Source organism: Rutidosis leptorrhynchoides, unplaced genomic scaffold (assembly GCF_046630445.1).
Source record: "Rutidosis leptorrhynchoides isolate AG116_Rl617_1_P2 unplaced genomic scaffold, CSIRO_AGI_Rlap_v1 contig330, whole genome shotgun sequence".
NCBI lineage: Eukaryota > Viridiplantae > Streptophyta > Magnoliopsida > Asterales > Asteraceae > Rutidosis > Rutidosis leptorrhynchoides.
The window spans coordinates 23964-49426 of NW_027266572.1; the positions used below are offsets into that span (position 1 = coordinate 23964).

Below are 25463 nucleotides of genomic sequence, written 5' to 3' on the forward strand. Positions count from 1 at the left end.
ATCAAAAAAGAAACTATGCAAGTAATGACGTATTAAAGTTTTCCACGAAACTTTTTTAACAAAACAATGTTGTCGTTTGTGTGAGACGGAAATAATACATTTTTAAGTAATATATATATTTTACATCAAATATTTTACTTTACTATAAATATGGTTTTCAAAATTATTTAGGAGATGAATGTATACGTACTCGGTACTCATCATATGGTGATAGTGATGTACTGAGTTTTTTTACTAGTAATAAATAAAAACTGCATTAAGCACACTTGTGGTCGACATTTTAAATAACAATGTGAAGCAATTAAGCAAGTAATTCTATTCTATGGTCAACCACGTCGCAATCATGACGGCTATCGAGATTTATTTTATCATTTGGTACGTTGACCAAACACGAGCTGTCCGTTAATTTGTCGACTAGTTGAAGCTTCAATTTTTATTTTCGACAAACTTGAACTCCTCGAGCTTAATTTAATTACTCACATAAAAAATAAAATAAAAAACACTTAATTGCTCACATGACTTTTACTTTGCTTTCTTACTAATAGAGGAATTAGTATTATGGTTCAAGAACCTAAATTGTTGAGGTGAAAATCGAACAGTAAATCAATTGTTTTTATCCAGGTGAAGGTGAAAATCGAGCAGTAAAATTTTCTTTGTTTGAAAATGGGTCAATTTTAAGGTTTATTGGTTTCCCTTTGCTTTCTGTGAATGAATTGTTCGGATTAAGGTTGACTCCATTCAGCTTGCACAATTGGATTTGATGAGCTTAACTTCAAAACAAGTCGAAAGAAAAAAATAAAAAAACAAATGAAAGATTTGCAAATAGCCAAATTCCATCTTCCTTCCACGACAATAATTTAATCCCCTGAATCCTAGTAACCTGGAAATTGTGTCATTTAATATAGATATCACATAACAGGACGACGTTCATAGTTTTGTTTCATTAGAAATATGGGTCCAACCTAATACCTCATATTTTGTGTTTAAAAAAAAAAAACCTCATATTTAAAATTGATATTTTTTTTAAACCTTCAAAAAAAAAACAAGGACTAAATCTCACTACAGAAAATAAAATTCGATTCTATATGAAAAATAATCATTTATGTACTTTCATATATGAAAAATAATTAGGAAAATCTCAAAGCTTCTGACTTATGAAGCAACATTTATTGTAATCTTCACAAAATGAAACTACATTTCAACTTATTATTTATAACTATAGAAAAATACTATAGTTACGCACTAGATTAATTAAGTTTAGCTGGATTTGATAATTACAACTGTGATGATTAAGAAAATCAATAGATTAAGGTGTATAGAACATGGTAATATATTTTTTTTTGAAGTTAGAACATGGTAATATATTCAAGCATGAATGTAGCACCATAAATTTAATAGCCGACGTTGATCAAACGTGCAACTGGAACTTTTTTATTATAATTAATTTGAATCATAAATTATAGTTGGTCTGATTTCATTAGAAAAACTGAAACAATATAATTTAGTCCACATTTTGTCTGAATCAAACAAAACAGGTGGAATTGTTCATTCATTGTCTATAAAAATTTGTTCTATAATCATGTAAAAGTATTCAAATTGAATCAGTAAATTTATTTTTAATATGTACGTAAGCTTGTAAATAACAAGCTAGTTAGGTATTAAATTATACTCTCTTCGTCCCAAAATAGATATAATTTTTTACATATAATTTATATTAAAAAGTTTATATCTATTTTGAGATGGAGGGAGTATTTAGTGAAATGGCATTCAAATGAATCAAATTAGTAAACTGTGATTAGAGTGCCATTCAATGTTTTAATCTCATCGTCTCCCAAAAAAATAAATCTTTTAAATTAATTATACTTTTCATTTTGAAAAGGAATATAGTCTACACGTAATTGTTGTTCGCTGGATGAATCAAAAGACAAATCACCGCCGTATCTATTTCTTTTTTCCTATGAAATCTTGTTGATTTGTTCCAAGAGATTCTTAAACGCCATGTAATTAGGTTAGTTAAACCAGTACTAGTTATAGTTGACTTAGAGTTAAGTTTCTTTCGAGTTTATGTTTTTCATTTCATTTTATTTGTTCGTCTTAATAGGTATATCTTGTTGCTTCGTTTAGATTTTCTTTTTCCGCGATGAATTCTTTGGTTTTATCCCAAACCCAATTTGACATTGTTTTGAAATCCAATAAAAAGATAAAATATTCTCTTTAAGGAGAAAAAGACTTACTTATGATTAATTAACTAATCACGTTATTAATACAAGTGGGATTTTTTGGCTCGTTACCGTCCCCGTCCCAACAACAACAGCCCACAACTAGTAATTTAAATGGACCCCACAAAAAAACATGTTCATTAGAAAAGTCAACGCGTCCCCTTCCCTTTGTTCATACATACACGCAAGCCATAGGCAGACCTCAAAGTTTCTTCCTTTCTTTGTCTCGTTCCACGATCAACTCGAACAACAAAAATAAAATTATTCAAATCTGGATTGATAATTTTATCTTTCATTTATGGGATCCTTCTTGTTGTTCTTCCTTTTATCTTTCACACTCTTAGCTTCTCCGATTTCATCAGGTCCATTATCGACTAACTCCATCTCTGTACCATTCACAGCTTCAAATCTCCTATTCGTTGACAACTCTGGAGCATTTCTGATCTCTACAAATGGAACTTTCAAAGCATCCATCGCCAATCTTAAACAAGAGACTGAAAGTTACTACTTTTCGATATTTCATTCAGACTCGAACGTCATGATTTGGTCTGCGAACCGGAACCGGTCCATTTCAAAATCCGACCAGCTCCAGCTCACCTCCCATGGTCTCACGATCGTCGATCAGTCCTCAAACGTCACCGTTTGGTCAACTCCGAAATTGGGTTCTAATTCTAAAGTCTCAGTAATGCAACTGCTGGACTCTGGAAACCTTGTTCTACTGGACGAAGACAATATCTCTCTGTGGCAGAGTTTTGATTATCCGACAGACACAATTGTGGTCGGTCAGAGGTTGGCTGTTGGAAAATCTTTGGTCGGAGATGTCAAAGACGGGAACTTATCTGTCGGGGAGCATAGCCTGGTTGTTACAAGTGGGGATGCGATTTTGCAATGGAATCAGATGACTTATTGGAAGCTGTCGATGGAGACAATGGCTTTTAAGGACTCTAGCGGAGCTGTCTCGTTTTTGGGATTGAACGGAACTGGTTTGTATCTGTACGGTGACGACGGATCAACGGTTGTATTTCAAGTCATCTTGCAAGAGACAGAGAACTTCAGGATTGCGAAATTGGGTTATGATGGGAAATTCGTCGTAACCCGGCTCGTAAACAATTCTCAGACCGAAGAATTTACTATGCCTGCTGATAATTGCAAGATTCCATCATTCTGTGGGAAATATGGATTGTGCAATAATGGAGTTTGTTCATGTCTTTCAGGGTTCCGTACAAATAAGGATTCTGATTGTGTGCCAACGGATAGCTCTATTACTATGCCTAATGCTTGTATTCCAGGTCAGAATCAAACCGAATCGAATTCTTCCATTTCGTATTTGACATTGGGCCAGGGAGTCGATTACTTTTCGAACAATTATATGGAATCTGTCAAGTATGGTGCAAATTTAAGTCTTTGTCAAGATTTGTGCTCCAAGAATTGTTCTTGCTTGGGCGTGTTCTATGATAGTGGTTCTAGTTCGTGCCTTTTTATCCAAAACGATGTCGGATCATTCATCCAAAGCTCTGAAGATTCCGACCCGGATCGATCCGGTTACATTAAGGCTGAAATTCAATCTTCCCCTCAATCCTCAGCTGATGATCAGACCAACTTCCCGGAAATAGGTGTGATTCTCATCCCTGTATTCGGCTTGATCTTAATTCTTGCTGGCAGCATTGTGGCATATTATTATTGGAGAAAACAGATGATTTCGAAAATGCGTAGCGTGAAATTAGGAAGTAGGAATTCCTCGGAAGATGAGTTTGAAATGTTCTCTATAGCTGGATTGCCTGTTAGATTCAATTACGAAACACTTTCTGCTGCAACTGACAATTTCAAGAATCAAATCGGTAAGGGTGGGTTTGGTACTGTCTACAAAGGCATTCTGCCAGATAAAACAGTGGTGGCAGTAAAAAAGATAACCAATATCGGAGTTCAAGGGAACTCAGAATTCTGCACCGAGATTGCGATTATCGGTAAAATCCATCATATCAATTTGGTGAAACTGAAAGGTTTTTGCGCTCTAGGGAGGCAACAACGTTTCCTCGTGTTGGAATTCATGGATAGAGGCTCTCTGGATCAAGCATTGTTCAGTAACGGACCTGGCCCCGTTCTAGAATGGCGCGAGAGGTTCGATATTGCTCTAGGAACTGCTAGAGGGCTTGCTTACTTGCATAGCGGATGTGAACATAAGATCATCCATTGTGACATCAAGCCGGAGAATATCCTGTTGCATCACAATTTACAAGTCAAACTTTCCGATTTCGGCCTGTCGAAGCTTTTGACTCCTGAACAATCGAGCCTGTTCACGACTATGCGAGGCACTAGAGGGTATCTCGCACCTGAATGGCTAACGAATTCTTCGATTACTGACAAAACCGACGTCTACAGCTATGGAATGGTATTGTTAGAAATCGTCCGGGGAAGTAGGAATTGTGCATCGGAAACCGAGAGGCAACAAAATGTTGAGACTGGCGACGTCAGCATGAGATCGTCGCGACAAGAGCCGTCTTCCAGATGGAATTCCCGTTTAGTGTACTTTCCTTTGGTTGCGCTAGAAATGCACGAGCAAAGGAGGTACATGGAACTTGCAGATCCTAGGCTGCAAGGCCGTGCACCGATCTCGGAAGTAGAGAAAGTAGTGAGGATAGCTTTGTGCTGTATACATCAGGAGCCGGGAATGAGACCGACTATGAGTAATGTGGTGAGCATGTTGGAAGGAGGAATGGCTTTGACAGAACCTATTCTTGAACAACTCCATCATTTGCGATTCTACGGCCAGAGATTCTCGGAAGCTTCCACAATCGATGAGTCTGGAGAGCAGATGCGCAACAAGTTTTCGTTGTTTTCACCGGTAAATAATAATGATACTACTGATACTACAACAAGTGATTCGTACTTTTCATTGTCATTAATCTCCACGGAGCAGCTCTCTGGTCCTAGATGATCAAGGTTTGAAGCTATCATTACTGATTTTCCTAGTTAGTTTGAGCAGACTCTTGATTAATTAATTTAATTCCTTAGGAATTGCATCAAATAAATTCTGTTGTTAGTGTTACTCACAAGAAATTACTAGAGCTTGTTTATTTTATTTAAATGATGTGATATGTAAATACATAATCACTTTTGTACCAATCAAATATTAACTGTGTGATCCTTTTTGATCAATATAAAAGCCCTGTCATGGTCTAACATCTTTACATTTTAGAATACTTTTCCTAGTTATTGTAGGAATTCTTGAAATTACTACAAGTTTGCAAGACATCACTTAGAACAATTTTAATTAGTACTAGTGAACAGATTCTTAGTTAGTAGGGAATTCAAACAAGTATTGTAGTTTATTACCAGGTTTGTGTGGCTTATTTCGAAAGGCGGAGCGTTATGGGGACCGTTAAGAATTCAAGTCGCACCGTGGGTTTTTCATCATAAAACTTGACTGAAATCTATTAAACTGAACGCATATATAAAACTATTTTAATAACTAAGTTTTTTTTTTTCATTATCAAACTTAACCCATATCTATTAGTAATTGAACTCATAACGTTAACATCAAAATAAAAAATAAAAAATTGAACTCAACAAAATAGTCATGTTCTGTTATATATTAAGGGAACTGGGAAGGGAGTGGGGACCATTTCTAGCCTTAGAAAACAGTTACACAAGAATGGCATGCAGCTGTATTTTCTCCATTTGGTGTTTCAGTCTTACAGAGAAATGCTCAAAATAGGTGCAAATGGCAAAAAAATAAAATAAAATGTAATACTGATTCGAAATTTAAATTTGTAGTTTCTGAAATTTCTTTAGACATTTCTTTTCAGGCCTTTACCACCTTCCAATGCTAACCAAAACTCATCTTTTAAGTTGAATGAGCTGGTTGATGCTTATAAGTTGCTCGGTTGGTGGGTTGGTGAGATCGACGAGATTTTGACTGTGATGGAAATGGCAAGATATACAGTGTTCGGTTCAACCATCCTAAAGAACATTGTCTTCACTTTGCATCTTCAGAACTCAGATCCCATTTCGATTGGGTTGATGGAAAATGGCTTAGACCACAAAAGGTAGTCTCTTTGGTTTTTATTTCAACCTGGGTTTTCATGGATTTTTGTTTCTCTATCACATAAAGCTTTCAAGTTTCAATTTTTTATTGATTTCGTTGTCTTTTAGATGATAAGAGTTTGCAACTTTATTAAATCTTTGTTTGTGGTAGGTTAATATGCATATGAATTTTATTACCTTCTCATGCTTTTGCTTAGTATAATCTGATTGAGAAACTTTATACATTATTTTCTATGCCATGTTCTTTGATTTTGACAGTTGTCTTCTTTATTTATGATCTCTCAATCAGGTATTTGAAGCCTCTAGAAAAGGCTCTTTCCCCAATTGTCTGATAATGTCTTTTTGGATTTTTGTTGATTTTTCATAAGTTTTCTGTGCGAGTATAATGTCTGCCAATTGTCTTTGACATGTTGTCCTTTGCTGTATATGTGTGATATCTGAATTTGATGTAGAAAATTGGTGGCCACCAAACAATTCCCCGAAAATATAGCAACATATGGTTTTCTTAGTGACAATTTCCCTTACTTACTATGGTAATGTTCTATTGACAGGTGGCTGCGGGTAATAAGGCTGATATGAGAGGACAAAGCTCCACAAATTCTAGGACAAGCCTGTTAGAGAAGGCAACTTCAGTTTATGGTCATTCCAACCAAGAGACAATCTGAAAAACTAGCACCTGCACCATGTTCAAATAAATAAAAATGTGGAGTAGCCCCAAGTCGTCTTCCAAGAGATAAACCAAAAGCAACACCTATTGCATCGGAAAATGAAGAAGTATCCTCAAGCTCAACACCAATGGAGGTTGACGACATGCAGCCAAGTGCTTTATCTCAGAAATTTCAGGAGTGAGTGATTTCTTTTAAGTGTGTTACTTTTTAACTAGTCTACTTCTCTACCTTAGTTATTTGATTCCAATGTTGGAAAAAGAGGTATAACAATTTACAAACATGTCGATTAATTTGAAAAGAAAAAAAAAAAACCTTAACACATTCATCATGACGGCAATGACTTAGATTTTGTTTGTGTACTTTTCTAATCTGTTTGTTGATTTATTGCCTCAAGCTTAAGCAACGCTGTGGTAGTGGATTTACCATTACTAAGAAGAAGGGGTCCCCATTGGAACAGAGTGGTAACGTTTTCAATACTTTTAAATCTGCTCTCATATGTTACTGTATACCTACAAAAATATGTGTTCTTCATCCAAGTGACATCAGTGTATCTCCCTTTTGGCATTTAGGCAAAGATCGTGATTAAATGGTTCAAAAGGGCTCTAATACTGAACTTGAGCAGCCTAGAACACAAGAAGTGAAGTCTACCACCACAACTACAAGGGACTCCAAATGCATAAATTTTCCCCACATGTCCGGTATTTATTTGAATTAATCCTTGATCCTAATACCAAAACTACTGCTACTTGTCCAGATCATTATATGAAAAGCCTAGTAAAAAAATGAGATATGTTTTGTGTTGTTAGATAAGCAATGGAAAGAAAATGTCCCTCATGTGTTGCCTTCAGTTACGGGATAAGGTGGACATGGCTACAGTGGGGATTCAGTCAGTAAATGCCACCCAATGTACTGGTAAGAGTGAAAACTCTAACCATCTCTCTTGTCTCGGCTTTTAGTATGTAAATTTGACTGCTTTTGTTTTGCTGTATGTTCATCTTGAACTCAAAAAATTTCCATATTAGAAAGTCCAAAGAAAGAATCTGCGTGGCTATTTGACATTACTACTGCATCATGTTTAATTTATATTAAGATTTAGCATCTCTCCGACTATGCAAATCAATGGAAACACTCGTATAAAAAAATTAAATACAATTGTTTACTAGTCTTTTTGCTTTCTACTTTCTGCGCTCATTTCAGGATTAACTTTTTATTATACATAAAAAAGCTGAACTTTCCAAATACATCAGAAAGTATATAGTTACTCCGTCTCACAATACATAATATTCTTTCCGTTTCATAATACATGATGTTTTGATTTTTTTGATATGGTATAATTAATCAAGTGTATTGAGGATATTTTTGTCAAAAAAGATTATAAAAAAAAAAGTCATATATGATGTTTTGCTCTATTTGAAAATTTTAAATTTTTTTTTAAGAAAATACCATCAATACATCTTACATCATACCAAAAAAATCAAAAGAACATGTATAAAAAGACATCTACAACCCAAAATTATCAAACCTAAGAAAATGGAAGAGATACGGTCTAATTTTTCTATGTAAAGACCTAAATTAGACGAGATTTTAAATTTCCAACATTCATCTTCTTCAAGACAGTACTATATAAAATTACTAATTAGAATTTCCAATTTCTAACATGCTATATGTTCACCTAGAAGTTACTTTTGAAATTGGCTTTATGAAAGTCCATACTTGGTTCATACTTGTTCATTTTGCTTGTTTGCTTATTCATCGTAGGTATCTTTGAGTATCTCAACCTACTAGACGAGCTAAATCACCACGTCAATTTTAATGATTATTTTTTTAATGAAAAAAATAAAAATAAAATGGACAATTAAAGGGGAGTATGTCTTAAAATTAATCAAGAAATTCAATTCCTTGGTCACAAAATTTTCATGGTCCTAACGAGAAATAAATATGGTATATAATAGCTGATGAGCCCAAGCCCACTACTTTCTTTATTTGCAAATTCATCCTCGTATTATTATTCTGCTAGTTTATTGTCCTCCTGTACATTGAGTTAGAATAGGATTTGTATCGTAAACATTGTATTATCATAACTCTCTATTACCTCACTGTACTATAAATTGAGTGTCCCGTATTAAATAAAATTAGCAATCAATTAGCCTAATCAAACAATTTCAGATATAGATTTCTGTTTGATAAAAAAAATAAAAAAAAAATGAAGGCCGAAATTTACAAAATGTAGCATCAAAAGCAAATTCCAGTTTTGAGAAAACAACTAAAATATATGTGCGTCTATTCATGGGCTGATGGGCAACACAACATGCATAAACATAATTCGAGCACATACATTAACCGTCTAGCTTCATTTGCTTACGCTTTCTAAATCAATCACCAATTAATCAAATCTTTTGGGCCTTAAAACTTCATTAATCCTTCGAAATTCGATCAATACGGATGTTGATTGCCACTCGAAACAGGAACTCCCGTCACAACATAATCACCACAGTAATTACTTCTCTGATCTCCAGCCAATGATGTTTCCAGAAATCTTAACTCTGTCTTGGACGAAGAACATGATGAATATCCATCCACTTTATTCGTCATTCCTCCATTATTGTTATCGACATAGTTGTTATTTGTAGGCCAAGCGACTAGTAATCTTACTGAAAGATTGATTATTCCGTTTTTGTCTCCTTTAGAGTTTCTTAGCCTGTAACTCAAGCAATGCAAGTAAGTCTCCGGCACGCAACCTCCAATGAAGTCGGATAACGAAATGTTTGCAGTCCCGATCAGCTTGTCGTACGAAGAAGAAGATTTTTTTGCTATGTACCTGCAGTGAAAACATGATAATAATTTTATTACCAAATAAATTAATAAATTGGACCATGAGACATACACATTACTATAGAAACACATTACGATCATAATCTTTACAAGAACCTCCTATTATCAGAAAGAAAAATGTAGTATATTAGAAGATATGTAAACAGGGTTGCGTACTTGAAATATGATTAATCAACCGAGTATCCGGGTAGGAAATTCCTCTAGTACTCCCCCCTTGGCCAATTCAAAATATCGTCAATACTCGATACATTTCCTAAAGTTGGATTTCTTCGATACTCAATCGGATACCTAAACTTAATTCAAAAAATTTCGATATTGATAAAATACCAAATTAAATAAACCCCTTTAGGTAGAATACCTCCTAAACTCAGTTGGAATGTTTCAACACTCCCTTAAGTTTCCACTTGACCCAATCCTCGAAAGATTACCTAGCTAACCCAATTCGAATAAGATTTTCCGTAACAACTAATATAGTGGGATAACAAATTCAGAATTCTTAAGATATAATTATAGTATAGCTAGATGTAAACGAGCAAATCATAAACATGACAAAATAAATTAAAATACTTGATGATCATGATTATCTTTAATTTCTAATATGGTTAAATCTCCAGCACGCATACCCGCATAAATTAAGGTATTAATCAGTAAGTAATATTCATTGGTAAAAGTACATATGCCAATTTAAACTTAAAAAATCCTACATGCATACAAGTTTTTCGATCAACTAAAACAATTAATGGAACAACTAAATGAAAATTAAGTTAGTTGATCAACCTTTGAAGTCATATATATATATTGCCAAAGGAATTACTAATAGATCGGAAATATAGAACCAGGATAGACCAATTAATATGATCATAGAAGCATTTAGGTTTGATTATAATAGTATAATAAGTGGACACTCAACTGATAAAGAAACATATCATAAAAAAACAATATCCTGACTTCACTCAGAACCACCTTGAGTCTTTGCTAGTAATAGAAAAATTATTCATATTGCCTCATAATCGATCCTGCAATCAGTAGAAAAACTCGCCCTTCTTCGACTTTGGCCTCACCTGAAACACAAAAGAATAAATTTAAGTCAGGAACATATCTATATCATTAACTAATTAAGAAAGCTAATTAATTAAGGGACTAAAACAGTACCATATATACAGCTAATGATCATAAACAACAACAACAACAAGCTGATTCATATTTTAAGTATATACCTGGTTGGTGTGACCACATTTCTTCTTCCTGCAGTTCACAGCACGTTCATTCAAGCGAGCATAGCACCTGATCAGAAAAGTAAATAATATTAATCAATTAATGTTAACCCAGAAATGTTATAGTAATTAAGTTGTGCATGATCAAAAGCATTTTCTAATTAAGTTGATAATATATATTAGTGTGCTTACAATGCGGCATACCATCTTAAAGGTGTTGTACTTCTTAGCCAAAGCGACCAAATGAGGAGGAATCCTTGGTTTAAACTAGCCACCACGAAGCATCAGAGCCAAGCCAAGAGTTGATCCTTAATTCACAAGTTATATATATAGATCATGTCATATATATGAATAAGGAAACATATATAAATAAATTAATTAAACTCCAAAGAAAGAAACAATAATATTCAATCCTTTATTATATACCGTATGATCAACTGATTAAGATAAAGTATCAACCGAAAAGGAAAAACTTAGATACTCATTGCATTAATTCTACACTAAATTCGATTAACAGAGGCTTGAGTGAGATTCGATCGATCGGTCATGCATAAATGGAGCTCTAATTACGAAAATAAGTTTTTCAATGATCACAGAAAACCAAACCAACTAGCCTCAATTCTACCGAGTGGAGTCGGTTATATAAATCCTCGCATTTAAGTCCAAAGATAATATGTAGGTCACATGCCATATCATAAATTATATAATATAATATCATGAATAAAATAAATATAATAAATCATGCTATATAATATAAAGACATACTATCTATTTCTATAAATAGTCTTTCTGAGCAATGATATATCTATCCTATTTCCACATATAGTTTTTCTGACCCTATAAACCTATCTATAAAAAGTCATCTACATGAATATTATGATGCCACTCTCCTCTCTCAGCTATTAACTCTTCTATAATATTTAAAATTTCTAAATCCTTTCTAACCACCCTCTTCCAGGTAAGTCTAGGTCTCCCTCTCCTCTCTACACCTATGTATATGTCCTCACATTTTCGAACATGAGCTTCTCTAGGTCTACGCCTCACATGTCAAAACCATCTAAGTCTACCCTCTCTTATCTTCTCGTATATATGTGCAACTTTTAAGTCACTCCTTATAGTCTCATTTCGAACTTTATCTCTTAGAGTGAGTCCACTCGTCCACCTCAACATCCGCATCTCAACCACTTTAATCTTGTGTTCTTGTTGCTTCTTTATCGGTCAACATTCACTCCCATATAGAATAGCTTGTCTCACTGCAGTTCTATAGAATTTTTCCTTTAGCCGACTCGACATATGTCGATCACACAAGATACATGTTGCGCTTCTCCATTTTGCCGATCCTGCTTGTATACGATGGGTGACATCCTTGTCAACCTCTCTATCTTCTTGTATGATAGACCCTAAATATCGGAACCTGTCACATCTCGGTACATCCACTCCTCCTAGATGAATTGTACTAGAAATTTTCCCTCCTCCACTGAAGTTGTAGTGCATATATTCCGTCTTATTGCGACTCAACCTGAAAATTTTCGACTCCAAGGTCTCCCTCCACAACTCTAACTTCTCGTTTACTCCCTCTCTACTTTCTTCTATCAAAGTGACATCATCTGCAAATAATATACACCACGGTATTTCATCATGGATGTGTCGGTCAGAACATCCATCACTAAGGTGAAAAAATGTGGACTTAGAGTTGAGCCTTGATGTACACCAACGGTGATCGGGAAATCAGGTGTGTCTCCTCCATTTGTCCTGACACTAGTCCGTATCCCTTCATATATATCTTGGATAAGGCTGATATATAGATGATGTATCCTTATTTGGCCAAAGCCTACTAAAGAATATTTCTAGGGACTCTATCATACGCCTTTTCTAGATCGATGAATACCATGTGCAAATCTTTTTTGTTACTTCTATATTTCTCCATTAAGCCCCTTACAAGAAAGATTGCTTCCATGGTCGATCGTCCAGGCATGAAGCCAAATTGGTTCTCAGATATCGTAGTAGTAGCTCTCACTCTATGCTCAATGACCCGCTCCCATAGTTTCATAGTGTGGCTAATGAGCTTAATACCTCGATAGTTAGCACAATCTTGGATGTCGCCCTTATTTTTAAAAATTGGGACTAATGTGCTTTTTCTCCAAGCATTTGGCATTTTGCACGAGACCATTATCTTGTTAAATAGTCTTATTAGCCATGCAATACCTGTATCTCCAAAACACTTTCATACCTCTATGGAGATATCATCCGAACCACAAGCTTTTCCATTCTTCATTTTTTTTAAAGCTTCCTTTACTTCAAGACAACGAATCCTCCTCATATATTAAATCCTTCCACCCTCAACAATAGGAGGTTCCACGAGTTGTTCCCCTTGAACTTCATTGAATAATTATCAAAATAGTTTCTCCATCTCAACTTGATATCTACGTTAGACACTAACACCTTGTTCTCCTTGTCCTTTATACATATTATCCCATTGATGTCTTTACTACTCCTCTCTTTTCGTCGGACTATTTTGTATATCTCATTTTCTCTTTCTCTAGTATCTATTTTTCATACAAGCCATCAAAGAACTCATTTTCGTTTCTTTGACGGCATTTTTCACCTCTTTAATTGCCAATTTATTCCTCTCATATGCAGATGCATCTTAAGATTTAGGCAAGTTTCGAAACAAAAGTCTATTTTCTTTAATTTTCTCCTTCCCCACATTATCCCACCACCACGCTCTTCTAGGTGCTACTCCTTTCCCCTTACAGATTCTTAATGTCGAAAATGCCACTTTTTTAATGCAACTTTTCATGATCTCCCACATAATATTTGTATCATCATCTAGACTCCAAATGTCCTCAATTGCCATCAAAATTTTCAAGTCTTCTTGTTTATTCTGGCCGCATCTCTTCTTTTCAATGAACACACATACAAGCTAATTTATCAGTTCAAAAGAGTGGGTACTTGAAGCTCAATATTGCAATTAGTCGATTTCTTTCGCTAAGCAGAATAAACAAATCGCACAAAATAATTAAACTTCATTTCAGTACTACACGTACATCCAGTAATACTGACTTTCCAGCAGAAAACAGAATCGTATAGTACTACCTTTCTGGATATCGAAGTCGGCGAGAGTACGGCCGCCGTCCAGCTGCTTTCAGGCAAAGCTGAGCCTCTGCTGCTCCGGGAAGATCATTCCTACACGCAAATATATCAGCCATTAGCTATTGATTCACACATTCATAGATCATCGTAAGAGTAAATAGAAAAAACAACATGTGAAAAGCTAGCTAGCTAGCAAGTGATTGTTCGTTAGCTCGTATACCTTTCTTGACCTGGATCTTAGCGATGATAGTGTCGATGGTGTCACTTGAATCAACGTCGAGGGTGACTGTCTTTCCGGCAATTAGGGTTTTCACGAAGATCTGCATCGTCATTTTGTTTTCTCTACGAATAAAGCAAATGTGTTGGCAGGAAATAATTAAGCAAATGATGGAGTACTCTCTATATATATACCGAGAGAGAGAGAGAGGCTTTTTCGTGCTCTCCAAGCACAAAATAAAGAAGCAAATGGCGTTAGAACAAGTGTGCCCATCAATTACATACAAATGACATTACCCTATTGGAACTCACTACATTGCAAAACAGACATGGAGTGTAAATTTGTAAATCAAAACTGTAGCAGTAAAACTGCTAGTGGTATTGTTCATCAAACAGTAATTTTGGATTGGTCTACAGACTGTAATTGGTAACCCATCTAATTCTTTATTCCACCTATTTTAACTCACCGAATTAGGACAATCTGATAGGTACTCCTAACAACCGGCAGGGAAAGTTTCAGCTGAAAATTTAAATTCTAGGACTAAAAAGCAAACACTACACAACATTACAGTTTCTGCAACCAAGGAATTCTGCTTCATAAATCGTCTTTAAATGTCTTTCTGAGACATTTTTCACCATCTTTTTCATTTCCGTGCAATTTGGTCCTTGATGACTAGAACTTGGAAGTAATCATCCAAATCTGGAATTTCCGCTGAATCTTCAGATTTTATTGTTCCATTGCTCAATCCCAAACTGTCTTGATCTAGTTAATTAGGCACCTAGTTTTTGAAGTTAATTGCTTTTAAATATATCCTTCTAAACTTCCTCGATAGACGGGATCATATTCTCCAGCAATTAATTAATATTTGAACAACAATATTACGCATTGTCGTTTTCGTCCTCTTCAAGTTTAGAAAGCTTGTAGTGCAAGATAGAGCTTCATAAATCTTACTACCGATCCGTAGCATAATTATAGATGGTATTTCGCTTTCACTCAAGTGGACATAAATCTACTGAAGACTATTGAATAAATTCATGTTCATATGAGTGAATCTAAAAATGCAAAACATCACCTATTGTGATACGGATGGAATAATAGTTTACTAGACCAGCATGTATATCCCATTAAAGAGTTTGGGGACTGTTTTGTAATCTCTAGTTTAGCAATTCTGTTCGGGTTTTGCCAGTGATCATTTATCATGTAGCAATGAACAAGCCTCCCAGCTTGTGGAGTGTAATCGGATGTTTTCTTAATTACAACTAAATGTGACTAAATATTTTAACTTATTACGGCTTAGCTATACTCGTGAAGGTCAATTTTGATCTATGACAAAAACGATTGCTACTCGTTATTGAGTCATTAGGCTTTAGGTTTGATGTAATTACCAGGATGATCAACCACATGAACGATATGGGCGAGAAGGTAGCAGGTCTGAGCGATATGCTTGATTCAGTTGACTTGGAATTTGGTATAAGAAAATGCAAAAATTAGTACTCACTACTCACACAGAGAGGAGAGTTTCTTGTGCTAAGTTTTTGGTTTGTTTTATGGCATTTAAGACAAGTACGAACCTAAAATAGAAAATAAGTAGTAATTTATTTTGCACAATTATGGTGAGCCTGTTCTCGACTATGCAAGGCACGAGAGGGTATCTTGCACCTGAATGGCTCACGAATTCTTCGATTACTGACAAAACGATGTCTACAGCTACAGATATTATTAGAAATTGTCAAGGGAAGTAGGAATTGCGCATCGAAACCAAGAGGCACCATAATGTTGAGACCGGCAACATCAGCATGAGATCGTCTCAACAAGGGCCGTCTTCTAGATGGAATTCCCATCTGGTGTACTTCCCTCTGGCCGCACTAGAAATCCACGAACAAAGGAGGTACATGAAACTTGCAGATCCTATTGCAAGGCCGGGCGCCAATCGCGGAAGTGAGAAAGTAGTGAGGATATATACCTTTATGATGTATACATCAGGAGTCTGGAATGAGGCCGACTATGAGTAATGTGGTGAGCATGTTGGAAGGTGGAATGGCTTTGACAGAACCTATACTAGAACAACTCCATCATCTGCGATTCTACGGCCAGAGATTCTCGGAAGCTTCCTCAATCGATGAGTCTGGAGAGCAGATGCGCAACAAGTTTTCGATGTTTTCACCGATAAATAATAACGATACGACCGATACTACAACAAGTGATTCGTACTTTTCATTGTCATCAATCTCCACGGAGCAGCTCTCTTGACCTAGATGATCAAGGTTTGAAGCTATCATTACTGATTTTTCTATGTAGTTTGTGTCAGAATCTTGCCTAGTTATTTTTAATTCCTTAGGAATTGCATCAAATAAATTCAGCTGTTAGTTGTTACCATAGTTGTTAAATCGGGATACGTTTGCGATTTTTATGTAGGGATTTTTTATCGAGATTTATCGTAGTATACGAGACACATTTTTTATAAGGTTAAAATCATAAATATATAATATAAATGATATATTACACATTAAATATCAAAAAAAGAAATTAACATTAATAACCATCCATCATAATTTACAAATGTATAATTATATTTTCAATTTATAAGTATTGTGAAGATATATTCATATCAGTATCACAACCAAATTGATTCTAGAAAAGCAAAAACATCACAATATTAATAAGAGTGCTACTATTTGCTAATCATTCTCCTACCATGTTCATTCATTCTAAAATTTTAATCATCTTCAAGATCAATTTTCTCATTATTATCGTCCCCATCATTCAAATTTAGGATGCCCATGAAAAAAATATAAAATTCGGTCCAAATAATAATAATCGTCTAAAATTTTTTTTTTTTTGCTCATAGCGAAAGTTTGAGCATTCCATGCTAAGGGGAGGGAGTAGCGACCATTTCTAGCCTTGGAAACATTTACACACAAGAAGAATGACATGTAACTGTATTTGATGAACAGAGGGATGCTCAAAAGTCAAAATACTGTAGGTACATATTAATACAATACATAATTATACTCCCTCTGTCCAGCTTTAATTATTTAAAAAAAGGAAATGTATAGGATTAAAAAAGTTAATCAGTACACATTAATTAAAGGCTTAAAATATTCCTACATAATTATCATTTTTTTTAAACACTATATAAATATCATTACTTCTAAAAAATTATAGCTATGAGAGTATAAATGGAAGATTCTATAAAAATATTATAAGAATTCGAAATTTGACAATTATTTTTAGACATCTCAAAATAGAACTTGTGACAATCATTCACAAATGGAGGGAGTACTAAATGACAAGAGAACGGCAAATTTTTATTTTTTTTTATTTATGTTAAAAGAATTTTTGGCAAACTTGGTAGTTGATACTATCCTTTTCGAAATTGAAATTTGCAGTTTCCGTTTAACTTGCTTTTTTCCTAACTACTGTTTCTTTCCTAATGAATGATGTTTTTTAAATTTTTTTTTGTTTTTATATAATTGACGTTTTGAGAATATCAATATAAATTTTATATATTTATCATTTCTCTCTATTTTCACTAACACATATAAATAAAAAATAATATTAATTAAATAAAAAAAATGACAAAAAAATAAAATAAAGATAAAATTTATCTCAAAAATAACGTTTTTAGTATTGATGAAAGAGAAAAAACCGTCAGTTATTAAAATATAGAGGAGTATAATTTAAAATGCACAATTAATTTTTAAAAAAATCAAAAATATTTTTGATATAAAAATTCAAAATTATAGGTTGGGATAAAAATTTTAAAGCATAAATTAAACAATAACGTGATGTGCCTACTCACTAAGCCCAGAGTTTTAGACTTTCTTTTTTTCTTTATTAATTGATTCGACACGCTACAACCAAATCATTTCCCTAGCAATAGCTGATAGCACAAATCTTGGGACAGAACAAAACAATAAATATTTTCCCGATCATTAATTAATATTTTTGAGTTAAATAACGTATTGATTTTTTAAATTTATTAAAAATTTAATGTAATTAATTATCATTATTTTTTAAATACAATAAATTTATAATAAATTTTAAAAGTGAAAAATGTAGAGTATATTTGTATATAATATTAGAGATATTTATGGACAATTCCGTTTCGAGAAATACGAAACATTTTAGTTGTCGATGGGCCCCTTAATCACATTTTAATCACATTGTAAGGGTGTCGGGTTGAGGAATATAAAACATAAGGGCTTAAATCACATTTTTGATAACAAAAGGGATTTTAAAGATAATATACTAAAAGTAACGCTTCATTTTCTCATTTCTAACCTTTGTCTTAAACATTGTTGTTAGTCTGAGAGGGTGTGAGAACTGTGAATGAAGTAGTAAAATTTCCCGTCGTCTTCTTTGGTGAATGTGCTAGATTCTTCTTCTTCTTCTTCTTCTTCGAGTTCGATCGTCGAGGCAATCTTTCTCTGTCTTTCTTTTCTTGTCTTACAACAAATTTCTTGTCGTTTTCTTTTTGTAATTTTCGGGCCTAATTTTTTTTTTTATTTGGCACAAGCTATGTTATTAGTTATCAGATTGAGCTAATTTCTTTAATCATGGTGTCATTCAGGTAGCCAAGAAGAGATTTTAGAGAATTCAACCTAGAGTAGAGTATCTTAGATTAGTTTTTACTGGAATCGGTCGTGAAGGAGCAAAATCAAGTATTGTAGTCAGAATTAAAGAAAAATGGCGAGTAGCAGTAGGCATCGTTTCAGGTTTCTTAAATTTGGTGCAAAAGTAGAAGTTTCTCTACTGATCAACCCTTCCCGGGATCATATTTCTCAGCTACAATTGTCGAAATGCAGGCGAATAAGTCTGTTGTTGAGTACGACACCTTGATGGAAAGAGATGGAAAGACACCCACTAAGAGAGCCTGCTGATTTTTCAACTCTCAGGCCTTTACCACCTTCCAATGCTAACCAAAACTCATCTTTTGAGTTGAATGAGCTGGTTGATGCTTATAAGTTGCTCGGTTGGTGGGTTGGTGAGATCGACGAGATTTTTCACTGTGATGGAAATGGCAAGATATACAGTGTTCGATTCAACCATCCTAAAAAACATTTTCTTCACTTTGCGTCTTCAGAACTCAGATCCCATTTTGATTGGGTTGATGGAAAATGGCTTAAACCACAAAACGTAGTCTCTTTGGTTGTCTGGGTTATCATGGATTTTTGCTTCAAGATAGAGATTTTTTTTTTTTATTTCATAGTGTTAAGATGATAGGTAGGTCGTATATGCATGAATTTCATTACTTATGCTTATACTTGGTATGAATGTATGATCTTATTCAGAAACTTTATATTACTTTCTATGCTATATTCGTTTCCTTGGACAGTTGTCTTCTTTATTTATGATCTCTCAATTAGGTAATTGAAGCCACTAGAAAGTCCCTTTCCTCAAAATTATGTGTTCATTATGAATAGTTACATAGAAAGAGGAAATTTCCCCTCATGACTCAATCTCGTTGCATACATTTTGTTTTTGGGCCACGTGCGTTTTTGTTACATGCCGTCTTCAAAGTTGGATTTTATTGATTTTTCATGAGTTTTCTGTGTGAGCATAACTTGTAATGGTGATTTCTTGGCATCAAAGATAATGAAGTCTGTAACTTTATTGAAATGTTTGCTTGGTCGGCTTATGTGTAGTAATTATGATCTGGTTTATAATTTTTTTTTTTTTTTTTTTTCAATTTTTTATGGTCTGCCAATAGTCTTTGACATGTTGTCTTTGCTGTGTATGATCTCTGAATTTGATATAGAAAATTGTAGCCACTAGCCACCATACAATGCCCCTAAAATATAGCAGCATGTTTCTTACAATACATCCCTTACTAATACTAATGGTAATGTAATATTGACAGTTGGCTGCGGGTAATAAGGCTGATGTGAGAGGAGGACAAGGCTCCTCAAATTCTTGGACAAGCCTGTTAGAGAAGGCAACTTCAGATATGGTCGTTCAAACCAAGAACGATCTGAAAAACTAGCATTTACGCCATGTTGAAAGAAAGCAAAATGTGGAGTAGCCCCAATCGGTCTTCCAAGAGATAAACCAAGAGCATTACCAATCGCATCGGAAAATGAAGAAGAGTCCTCAAGCTCAACACCAGTGGAGGTTGACAACATGCAGCCAAGTGATTTATCGCAGAAAATTTCAGGATTTGTGAATTCTTTTAAATGTGTTACTTTTTAAATAGTCTGGTTCTCTAACTTAGTTATTCGATTCCAGTAAAAGAGGTATTACAATTTACAAACACGTAAATTACTGTGAAAAAGAAAACTTACACATTTAGCATATGATGTCGATGACTTTAGATTTTGTTTGTGTACTTTTCTAATCTATTTGTGGATTTATTGTCTCAAGCTTAAGCAACGCTGTCTTACTAAGAAGAAAGGGTCCCTATCGGAACAGAGTGGTATTGTTTTCAATGCTTTAAATCTCTCTCTATGTTGATGTATACCTGCCAATTATGTGTTCTTCATCCATGTGACATCGGTGTATGTACTTTTTGGCATTTAGGCAAAGATGGTGGTGAAATGATTCCAAAGGACTCTAACACTGAACTTGAACAGCCTAGAACACAAGAAGTGAAGTCTACCACCACAACTACAAGGGATTCTAAATGCATAAATTTCCCCAGATGTCTGGTATTTACTTGAATTTTACCTGAATCCTCATACCAAATTTACTGTTACCTGTCCAGATCGTTATATGAAAAGCCTTGTAAAAAATGATATATGTTGTGTTGTTAGATGAGCACTGGGAATGTTTATTTGCATTCAGTAAACAGCTGGCCATGAAAGACAATGTCCCTCATGTGTTGCCTTCAGTTACAGATAAGGAGGACACGACTGCGGTGGGGATTCAGTCAGTGAATACCATCCAATATACTGGTAAGAGTGAAATCGTCTTTATCTGATCCTTTTATTTCTTTCTATTCATATTTTGTGAATTTAAACATAAATTTTGAATTTTAGACAAGGCATGCAGCAATGAAGTTATAGTGACAAAAGAAGTTGCTGTAAATGGTTGCCCTGCGGTAGAAGTTGAGCTTCCTGAAATTGGAGAAGTGGAGCCCACAACTCCAATCTTCCCTCAGCAACAGAATGTGATTCTGAATTCTGGTAAAGATATATTTAAAGTGCATCTCAAAAGGTGATATGAAAATGGTTATATAGTGCGCACACTTCTTGGCAGAAAAAAAAAAAAGCAAAAAAGATGAGGATCGTCAAAGAATGAAATACTGCATAACTTGAAGAACAAAATTGTATATCAACTTATGGTTCATCTGGACATTTTTGTGAGTGGGATAGGTGTAAAACGTATTCCTAGGATTCATTGAATTATTAAAGTATATCAAGTTTCATTATCAACACATGCAATCGATGGTTTGATATGCTTGGTCTTAGGATTGAGATTTAAGAAAGATGTCAACCTCAAGCTGTTTTTTTTTTTTTTTTTTTGTTTTTTATTGATTGTTTTCTCTTGTTGGTACTGGCAGGATACAAAGAAAAAGGTGTAGAAATGGCTAATGTAGTATCAACTATTCCAAACTCAGAAGAACCTTGCTGGTATGGCATTCAAAACAACTCTTGTAATTAAAATTTATACTTCAGTCATTTGTATGAGGGAAAAAAAAAAAAAGAAAGAGCTAGATTCCATAGTAGGACTGAGAAGTTTGCGTGATTCCAGGGACACACCAGCCATAATGGAATCTGATGGCACGAGCATTCTGAGTGATTCCAGGGAAACACCATTTGAGAAGTCTTCACAATTTTGGCAATTTGTGGAATCCTTGGATGTATTCCAAAACATGCCCCAAAAGCCTCATTTCCGCCCTTTGGTTAAGGAAAAAGAAGGGATGCGTGAAGCATATGCAATTGGTCTGATGATGAACTTTTCTGACATTGTGCCGAAGATATCTAAGTTGTGATACGATGATCCTGAAACCATGTTTGACACACATTTAGAAGTTCTTCTCGAGCTGGAGAAACATGGTTTTGATATTGCACCTCTGGAGAAGCGTCTGAGAGAGTTGATTTCAACCAAAGTCGATATATCACAACTTCAAATACAAGAAACAGAGACCAATGCGAAGGTCAAGGACGTAACTGATTAAAAAACTAGGATTGTGGAGGAAATAGATGGGTTTGTCAAGAATATTGATAAGCATGCTAATAGGATTGATGAGCTTGTCAAGATCCTCAAGGCTGAAGAAGAGCTGAAATCGAAATTGGCATCCATCAAGGTGAAAGAAGAATCCAGCAGGCTTGAAAAAGATTCAGAGATTGCAAAATTGAGGTCGACTTTGGATACTATCTCCGGAGACCTTGAAGCAGCTCACCGAAAATTTAAAGAAGTTAGCAGATGGATCATCTTACTGAGAATGAATGAAAATGTGCTTTGTTCAGTTGTATGTTCATCTTGAAGAAAAAGAATGTTGAAATTGGATGTAGTTTCTATGCCAAGTTTTTTTTTGATCGCGAAATGTTTGCTATGCTATCGTACCATCCTGTTTTACATGAGTAGTTGATAAGATTTAACCATTATTTGTTTTTTAGAACTTCAAACGCAATTCTGAATTGATTCTAGTAATAATGAGGATTTTTAGAGTAACATTTAGGTCCTCGTACTTATTTATTCCTGATAGTAAGGTCCTTACTCTTATTTATTCTGCCTTATTACTAGAATCAATTCAGGTTAGGGGAAAAAAGAAGCAGCAAATTGTTAGAGTAACATTTAGGTCCTCGTACTTATTTATTCCTGATAGTAAGGTCCTTACTCTTATTTATTCTGCCTTTACCACATCTTTAGAGTTGTACTTGTATGTCTAATTGGCGTTCTTCCAGTCCAGCTCCGTTAACTTCCATAACACACACCAAAAAGAAAAGAGAAAATTAAATATAAATTAGTATTTGAGCTTTCATCTTCTTCAGTTCTCCTCATTTTACAAACCCTTGACGGTATGTCTCCTCCTTCACTAATACAGTACCAAGCTAAAAGAAATAAAAGAAAAATGGAGCCGAGCTCGAATTCCAGCAGACTTCGTGGGTTTAGGTTTCTCAAAAAAGGTGCAAAAATTGAGGTTTTACCTAAAGACGAAGGCTTCCATGGCTCTTATTTCACTGCTACCATAATCGAAATGCCTCAGTATACTCCATGGTCATCGAACGAAATGCACGCGAATAGCTTTGTCATCCAGTACGATACCTTGCTGACTGAGGATGAAACCAGACCATTGCGAGAGCTTGCTGATTTCTCAGGCATCAGGCCTTTACCGCCAACTACTGGTAACAACCGACACTTGGCCTTTGAGGTGAACGATGTTGTTGATGCATTTTACCAGGATGGGTGGTGGGTTGGTTCGATTGAAAAGATTTTGGATCATATTAGTGAAGACGGTAACAAGTATAGAGTTCGATTTGAATACTCTACAGAGAGGATTGTGTTTACTTTCTCGGAACTGAGGCCTCATTACGATTGGGTTGACGGGAAATGGGTCAAACCACAAAAGGTACCTTCTTTTTCGTCTCTTTTGGATTTTCCTGGGTTTTTTGTTTTTCTGTCAAATAAAGCTTTCAAGTTTTGTTTTCTAGAGGGTTTGCATGTCTCTGTTTTGGCTGAACATAACTTACAATGGTGATTACTTAGTGTGTAAATTAAAAAAGTCGGTAACTTTATGAAATGTTATGCAAGTGTAAAGTAGATATACTTGAATTCATCTCTGCCAAGCTTTTGTTTGATCTGGATTCGAATCTTCAAACATTTTCTATGCTCTAGATTAGATATTTGATTATTTGCAGGCACTAGACAAACCCATTTACCCCCAAAATTGTATTACATGTATATTACCAGTGCTCCATCTTGCTACATGTGCTTTGTCATTGACAATTATCCTTAACTTGTGGCATTGACCTGTAATATGACAGTCCTATGATCTTAGTAAAAACAATGTGCATACTGCATGAATTCTAGAGTGATTACCTAATTAGACAGTGCATCCACGGTTTTCTTTCTTCATTAAATGTTGGCTTATATCTTTTCTATAAACAGATTTTCCTCCCAACAGCATTCAGCAGTGATCAATTCAATTCTTGACCATATAGTAGTATTTGCTTAATTATCTTACATTAGGCACAATGAATGGTAATAGTTCCATGTATTCCTATTGCAGAAAGTAAGTTCTGTGCACAAGAGTTCCGGCAAATCTAAGGTTGAAAATGTTGCCACTGGAACTGTGGAAAAACAGTCTGATGAGAGCAGGCAGTGCCACACGTCTTCAAGTAAAGACCTTCCTGAGAAAGTATCTCTGGATATGGCTGCTACAAACAAGAGGCAACTTCAACATGAGAAACTAGTGCCCACACCATGTTCAAAGAAGTCCAAAATAGTATGTAGCCCAATCGAGATTACTGTTGCAACGGACAAATCTCGACCACAAACAGTTCCGTTGGAAGGGCCCCATAAAAAGACAGTGGAGATTGATGGCATGAGCGTTATGGCTATGAACCAGAGCATACCATTTGAGAAATCTTCACCAGTTTGGAAATTTGTGGAATCCCTGGATGTGTTTAAAAAGTATCCCCAAAACCCTCATTTCCGCCCTTTGGTTAAGGAAAAAGAAGGGATGCGTGAAGGACATGCTATTGGTCTGATGACGAACTTTTCTGACGCTGCGGAAAAGATATCAAAGTTGAGATACGATGATCCTGAAACCATGTTTCGTACTCATTTAGAAGTATTTCCCGATTTGGAGAAACATGGTTTCATCATTGCGCCACTTGAGAAGCGTCTGAGAGAGTTGATTTCAACCAAAGCCAATATATCACAACTTCAAATACTAGAAGCAGAGACCAATGCGAAGGTCAAGGACGTAACTGATGAAAAAACTAGGACAGATGAGGAAATAGATGGCCATGCCAAGAATATCGGTAAGCATGCCAAGAATATGGTCGAGATTGCCAAGAGGATGGACGAGCTTGCCAAGATGTTCAAAGCTGAAGAAGAGGAGAAAATGAAAGAGGAATCCATGAAGGCGAAAAAAGAATCCATCAAGCTTGAAAAAGTTCTGGAGATTGCAGGGTTAATGTCGACTTTGGATACAGTCTCTGGAGACCTTGGAGCTGCTCGCCAGAAATTTCAGAAGTTGACTGGCGGATATATAGAGAATGAATGA

General features: G+C 35.0%; 3 protein-coding genes across 3 annotated transcripts; all 3 read left to right on the top strand.

Moving 5' to 3' along the window:
* The first annotated feature begins 2757 nt into the window (after positions 1-2757).
* Positions 2758-6928, top strand: LOC139882959 (G-type lectin S-receptor-like serine/threonine-protein kinase At5g35370). The gene is made up of 5 exons (XM_071867205.1): positions 2758-5061; positions 5817-5884; positions 6026-6265; positions 6553-6589; positions 6815-6928. Exons 1-5 carry the CDS (start codon positions 2758-2760, stop codon positions 6926-6928), a joined length of 2763 nt encoding a protein of 920 aa, XP_071723306.1.
* Positions 6929-19138: 12210 nt separating this feature from the next.
* LOC139882960 (DUF724 domain-containing protein 2-like) lies at positions 19139-22220 on the top strand. The gene is made up of 9 exons (XM_071867206.1): positions 19139-19447; positions 20151-20240; positions 20294-20449; positions 20651-20702; positions 20807-20929; positions 21040-21180; positions 21265-21411; positions 21789-21858; positions 21980-22220. The coding sequence occupies exons 1-9, from the start codon at positions 19139-19141 to the stop codon at positions 22218-22220; spliced, it is 1329 nt and encodes a 442-aa protein (XP_071723307.1).
* Positions 22221-23303: 1083 nt separating this feature from the next.
* On the top strand, positions 23304-25463 carry LOC139882961 (DUF724 domain-containing protein 8-like). Its single transcript, XM_071867208.1, has 2 exons — positions 23304-23801; positions 24462-25463. The coding sequence occupies exons 1-2, from the start codon at positions 23304-23306 to the stop codon at positions 25461-25463; spliced, it is 1500 nt and encodes a 499-aa protein (XP_071723309.1).